The 6,886-nt window shown below is 36.7% G+C and overlaps 1 protein-coding gene across 1 annotated transcript in view; it reads right to left on the bottom strand.

Moving 5' to 3' along the window:
• Positions 1–6,547, bottom strand: part of wdr27 (WD repeat domain 27) — a 35,536-nt gene extending 28,989 nt beyond the window's left edge. The window contains exons 1-9 of the mRNA XM_016668553.1: positions 6,266–6,547; positions 5,982–6,123; positions 5,652–5,776; positions 5,186–5,299; positions 5,056–5,107; positions 4,211–4,281; positions 4,014–4,128; positions 2,174–2,276; positions 109–200 (exon numbers count right to left, since the gene is read on the bottom strand). Coding sequence (XP_016524039.1) covers positions 109–200; positions 2,174–2,276; positions 4,014–4,128; positions 4,211–4,281; positions 5,056–5,107; positions 5,186–5,299; positions 5,652–5,776; positions 5,982–6,123; positions 6,266–6,403 — 952 coding nt within the window. The 5' untranslated portion in view covers positions 6,404–6,547. The remainder of the gene's footprint in view (positions 1–108; positions 201–2,173; positions 2,277–4,013; positions 4,129–4,210; positions 4,282–5,055; positions 5,108–5,185; positions 5,300–5,651; positions 5,777–5,981; positions 6,124–6,265) is intronic.
• Between the last annotated feature and the right edge of the window lie 339 nt (positions 6,548–6,886).

Consider the following 6,886-nt stretch of genomic DNA (forward strand, 5'->3'; position numbering starts at 1 on the left):
GCTAAAAATCTGTGTTGTATTTTAGAATACGGTATTCATTGTCATATTACTGAAAAAAAAAAAAAAAAAAAAAAAAACTGGAGAAATGAAACCCCCCCAGCAGCCCACCTTTGAAATACAGCACCGTCAGGAGTTCTGAGGTAGCAAGCTCCACCACATACAGACCGTCGGTGCTTCCTACACAAAACCAGCTGTTGTCTCTGCAGGAGCCCACACAGAAGCATATAGAAAACCACTGTTACACAGTTTTCCGTTAAAACATTTTTTTTTTTTACATTTTAGTTGGGAATGACAACAAAACCGCATAGTAAAGAAAAACCCATTGCACTGACAAAGTGCCAAGGCAGAACCACCACAAGACTATACATTCTAGTAAAAGTCTCTTCTGACTACATAAGGTCTAGAGTCTAGACAGTATACACACAGGAAGATGGAAAGCCCCAAGGGTCTTTATTTTATCCTCTTTCGACCACATGCTAAGTTTACAATATTGTGGACAATTACATTTTAGTATACCATTATTTGGAAGCTCATTATGTGCTCTATTACATAGTGGAAAAATTGCAGCTATTATGGGTGGAATTTTCATACACAAATTTGTTAATTACACCAATTAATTTGCACCAAAAGTATATGTTTTATTTGTGGAGGAAAACATACATTCACATTCCCTGCTACATGAGCAAAATAAGCATAGGTGCTAAGTCAGATGTTCAGGCAACAAAAAAGCAATGAACTGATTCTGATGAGATAATTCATTATAAATATAGTATAGTTATTTTAACCAATTAACAAATACAAAAAGTCCTGTAATGGAGCTGAAACATGAGGCATAGAGCAGTTAATGGATCCATCTGCATACATCAATCAATCAATCAATCAAATTTTATTTGTATAGCACATTTCAGCAGCAAGGCTTTCAAAGTGCTTTGCATAATTAAAATAAAAACAGCACGTAATAAACAGTGAAAAAGAGAGAGATTTAAAAAAAGAAAAGAAAAAACATTAAAACCCGCACCCCTTTTAGGACTTCAGTTAAACGTTGTTTAACTAGGACTCTTAACACATTTTCCGGGGGGCTTTAAATCATTAAAACGTAAACAGTGAGAAAGAGAAATAAAAAGCTGTAGAACTTTAGTTAAACGCCGTCAACTGGGACTCCAACCATTCGGACTTTAGTCAAAACGCCGTTTGACAAGGACTCTAACCTCTTGGACTTTAGTCAAAAAGCTTTTTGACAAGGACTCTAACCTCTAGATATAGCTCTTTTAAAATTCACTTATGTTTCTGTTATCGTGTATATCATTAAAAACGTAAACAGTGAGAGAAATAAAAAGAAATTAATAAATAGATAAAAAGAAAAGATAAAAACATTAAAAACATCGAAGACATCAAAAACCCAGACTCTAACCCTAATTTAGCCATAAGCAACTCTAATGACAATACATGTCATTTTATATATCTAACCACAGAAAAGAAAGCACTTCTGTTTGTTTAAGGTCACCATAAAAAAGCCAGTAACACAGCAGCTGGATAGAGACATAAACTACAGAGCAGGATTTTACAGTTATGCTTCTTTTTATATTAAAAGTAAAGATGGTGAACTGCTGCTGTGGGATTATATGCTTTTTTAACAGCAATGAGGTATTAATGTCAATTCCATTCCTATGGGCTACAAAATATGGAGTTATGTCTTTTTAAGTGTCTACATTCTGTCACAGCTCACTGCAATAGTTTATGCTGTGTTACTGAGGCCTCATGTGATGTATTTCTCTGGGTCTGCACACAATGTAATAAGCCCCTTAAGACCTGGCATTGGACTTTGTACTTATTCATACCTCTGCAACAAGAACAGCAGACAACTGAGAGCTTAATAACATTAAGACCTTATCATCAACTTTTCCATTCATCATTGAGCTTCCCAACAAAAATCGCAATAATGGTGGATAAAATGTGGTAATTATTGTTTATGACTTTTAGAAATTCTGTACAATTCACTGTACTGACTGAGTGTGAAAAAAACAACAATATTACTATGCTTATCCAGACATGGAAAAACTAAATATCATGAGGCAAATATAATCATTTTCCAGATCCTCAAGACCATGAAGGTACCCTGTTAGCACATTGCTCAAATTTATGCAACTACTCCAGCTGCACTGTCTTTACTTACATTTCTTGGCCAAACTGGATTTCTGCAAATGAGCCACATGAAGTCATTTGGATCACAGGCTTTGAGATCTCCACTTTATTAGCAACCAATTGTTCAGCAACATCTGAAAAGACATAAAAAGAGCCAAACTGTTGAAATTCTCTTGCTCAAAAAAAGTTACTTACGCCTCACAAAGTGACATCCGTCCGTCCATCGTCCTTTTCTTATATGAGATCAGATTGCAGGGGTAACAGTTTCAGTGAGGACACCAAGACATCCCTCTCCCCACCGACACTCTCCAGCTCACCCAGGGAGACCCCAAGACATTCCCAGGAAAGAAGGAAAATTTCATGGTTTTATCAAGTTCTGGCTCTCCCTCAATGGTCTTCTCATTTTGTGGTTTAGAATCATGGACTCTGACTCAAAGGAGGTGAGTCTCACTCCAAAAGCTTCATATACCTCTGTGAAAGGCTCTACTTCAGCCTTAAAGTCATGGATTAGGGTTAGATGGATGCATGGAAGATGCCAACAGAACATCATTTGCAAAAAGAAAAGGTGACACAAACCAGACACCCTCCACTCCACAATTAGTCTTTGATCTCCTGTCCATTAACACCACAAACAGGGGAGGGGGATGAGTCCAGTGCACACTGGAAATAAGCTTGACTCTGTTTTAATAATGTGGATACATGACTAAGTAGCCATTGAAAGCATCACCAGTACCTCATATTCCAGTAGCATGCCCTGGGGACACAGTCATAAGCCTTCACCAGATCACAAGACGGTTCTGGACCAGGCAACTAAACTCTTATGTTCTCCAACACAATTCCGCAAGGATAAAGATCTAGTCCAGTGGTTCCCAAACTTTTTCTCCTGGGCCCCCTAGTGGTTTCCAAACATTTTCTGGGCCCCCACTATGGGTGTGTGTGTGGAGGTGGGGGGAGTTCTTAGAGACACCCTGTCTCTAAGAACGGGAGGTGGGGGGTCGACTTTTTGGGGGGCAAAATGAATGTACATAGCTGGACATAGACAACAACATCGGTAGCCTACAGGCTACTTGTTAAGCTTAAGGTGCTGTATTGATATTAGCTAGCCAGTCATCTTTTAGCTAACTTTACCAGCATCCAACAGTTTTACTCAACTCAGACGGTTAGGTTGGGGGAAAAACTGTGAAAAGTTCTCTGTGTTTTGCTGGTTTGCTGCCATGATTCTAACACACACCTGCGTAGCTCTGCACCCAGTGCAAGTGTCATGGCCGTCATGTTGCGATTAAAGACAACTCGGAAAAACAGGTTACCACATGTTAACAACAGATTAAACAGTTTTAACTGCTGATAAAAGTGACAGATGACAAATATATGGGAAGTGTGGAAGCCCCTACTTTTTCAAATTGACATCGGAATAACAGAGAGTTGGCCATTCTAAGGTAAAAACCCAGCGCACACAGCGTTCATCCAGACGGATGTTTTCATCCAGATAGATGTTTTCATCCAGACGGATGAAAACACCACTAAAGAGTGGTGTTTTCATCTCGACGACTTCCCACGGCCTCCCTGCAATGACACGGCGCCCCCCCAAGGGGGTGCGCCCCACAGTTAGGGAACCTCTGATCTAGTTCATTGTCCCAAGCCAGAATGAAAACCACAATTAATTCAAGTTTAGACAATTGATTTGAACATTGTTTCCAATCATTGAGTAGGCTTTCCCAGGAAATTTACGGTTTGATCCCTTTACAGTTGGTCCCTTTCTTAAAACTTTGGGAATACCACCCCAGCCTACCACTTCACAAACTGACTTACATGAGAGTCCTAAAACAGAAAGCTGTTGAAGACCCTCTTCCTCTAGTAAGTGGTTGTATTACCTTGTGGATAACTCAGAGTCTCCTGGCGCATCTCATATCTTTTCTCCATCTTTTGAAGGTCCATTTTTTTCACAAGATGGCATTTGTGGTCATCATCAAAAGAAAAGCACCACACCTAAAACAAACGTGAATTTTCATATTTGCAATTTTCGATCTTCACATTTGGGTACCCACCATGATTCTTCTCAGACACTAACCTGTCCATCGGCTGAGCCGGTAATAAGCTGCTTTTCCTCCTCCAAGAACAACACGCTAAGCAGAGGAGACCCTAAAAAGGTTAAAGTATTGTTTATTTTCAATTATTTTGAAATGCTTTGATACAATACTTCTAAGACAAAGATAGATAACCAGAGTAAGTACAACATATATTTTTGTTATGACAATGTCATTGAGTCAGAGGAAAAAACTATCTAAATCAACCAAGCCCTATGTGAAAAAGATGTGATAGTAATAAGATAATAATACTTTATTGATAAGGGGGTTAAGGGGAATTTTGTTTGTTCCAGCAAAGTACATAATACAAATTAAAATAAATAAATAAAGCAATAAGAATAAACATAAAAAGTAATCATCCCCTGAACCTAATAACTAGTTGTGCCTCAATGTCAGCAATAACTGTATTAAGCATGCCTGATAACTGGTAATGAGTTTTTTTTTTCTTTTTTTATAATTGTGAAAGAATTTCATCCCACAAGTATTTTTAGAATTTGTTTACTTCAGTCATATTGGAGGGTTGAACAGCTTGCTTCCCATCATGTCACAGAATTGCAATAGGATTTAAGCCATACTTGAATAAATAAGTCCCCCATTTTAATTAAATTGCTAAAATAAAATAACAGCCTTGTAACATACAGAGTCAACTGAACAATGAGTCAAAATTCTAAAAATGATTTCTATTCATATCATACCATTTTTTTTTTCATTATGGACAGAAATACATAATAGAATATTATGCAAGAATAAATATTATATTATTATATATTACCAGCCTATGAATTTAGGATAATTAATTTTCTCCAGATATCACAGAAATGTATGTTACCTCCAAGGACAAAGGATTGGTAGAAAACAGCACCAGTTTTTAAATCCCAAACCTGAAAAAAAAAAAAAAATCAGGTAAAGTAATCTTTAACAAATGGTACATGTATACGTACATAGTTACACATAAACACCTTAAAAGTCCGATCCTCTGAGGTGCTGACAAGAATATTTGTGTTCCATGGACAGAACTCTGTAGATGTTAAAAATCCAAGATGGCCATTTAATGTGCAAATCACTTCTTGTTTCTGATGTAGGAGACAACAGCCAAAATCAGATTTGAAGCAATAATATGCAGCTTTTAAAAGTTGGATGTAAAGATTAATTGTATACCAGCGACATTCAACACATGGAACATTTGTCTTTTAAATAGAGATAAGTGTCTTTTATTTATTACAATAGTTATAAAACTAAACATTAATTCAGAGCAAAGTGAGCAAGATGTTCATGGGACATAACAGTAATATGAGTTACACCTTAAAATCTGTAGATGCTCTTGTGCTATACTTAACACATAACTATTCAGCTATTAACTATGTAAATTTAATAGTAATTTTAATAATTGCCATTAAAATATTATTTGTGTCCACACTGATGTACCTTTGAATTGAGAACATAAATAGTTGTTCCTGAGCAGACAGCTACCAGTTCATCATTGGAACAGAATGAGAGATGCACAACATTCCCCAGTAAAGTACCGATCACTGTTCCAGCAGCAAGTTTACCTGCACACAAACTTATTTAGTTTATTTAAACTGAAAATTTAGGAAGTCTAAGACCACAAAAGACACAACAGAAAAAAATATGGCTGTATAAACTACTAAACAGATTTGTTAAAGAACAGAATATTTTGTGAAAAATCGATAGGCTAGCATTACAGAAGCTACAAGAAAATATGACAGAACTGCACTGCAGACACAGAACTTTTACCCTCTTCTGTTCTTTTCTGACATGCCTCAATATCCCAAATTATAATATATTCAGAAGAGGCAGAACATAAGGTAACAGGACTGCTTCTTTTTCCGAAAGTCATGGCACTGATGTCACCATGGTGACCTGTTAGTAGCAGTGGCTGTAAAGAAGAATACAAGATTTTTATACAGATATATAAACTGCATACATAACATTTATGTTCTAAGTCACAGCCGTATCAATATAACTAAGTTGTTTGAATTAAATTCCTCTTGCACATAATAAACGAAATGTGAACAAACCTTTTGTTGTGTCTTCTTATTGCTGTAAATGAGCACATTCTTGCCCTGGTGAGGAATACCACAGTAACGGTCACAGCATGCGAGCTGTTGGTGAGACAGGAGTATATCACACGTAAAACTCAACTTTTCCTTAATCATTTTCAGCCTCGCTCTTGTGTTTCGGAGATGTATTTTTCGGTTAAAGTCATTTAAATTGAAGATAGCATTTTTGTTGGGTAGAGGTTTTGAGAGTTCAAGGAAGAGACATTGAGCGTTGCTAAGACACGCGTCCGCAACGAAAGATCGTCTAGGTAAGAAAACGTTTACTTACGTCAGGCGTCCTTGTGGATTGATTATTTCGTATTCTTTAAACTATACATTCTTATCATTTTATAAAGGCATTTACGTGATGTTTATAACGTAGTCCACTATAATAATTTATTTTGCGTATGCATTATACTTTATGTTAACCTTGTTTGAAAATACTGTCAAAGTGATACATCTTTTAATCACATCTATACTTGTAGTTCCTTGTTTGACCACAAGATGGCAGCAACGGTTCATTGTTTACTTTATAGATTTATATAAGAGATCAGTGGCTGCGAACGAACTCTGCTACTGTTCACCACAAAAAAAAAGAAA

This window comes from Poecilia formosa, unplaced genomic scaffold (genome assembly GCF_000485575.1).
Source record: "Poecilia formosa unplaced genomic scaffold, Poecilia_formosa-5.1.2 Scaffold15, whole genome shotgun sequence".
Classification (NCBI taxonomy): Eukaryota; Metazoa; Chordata; class Actinopteri; order Cyprinodontiformes; family Poeciliidae; genus Poecilia; species Poecilia formosa.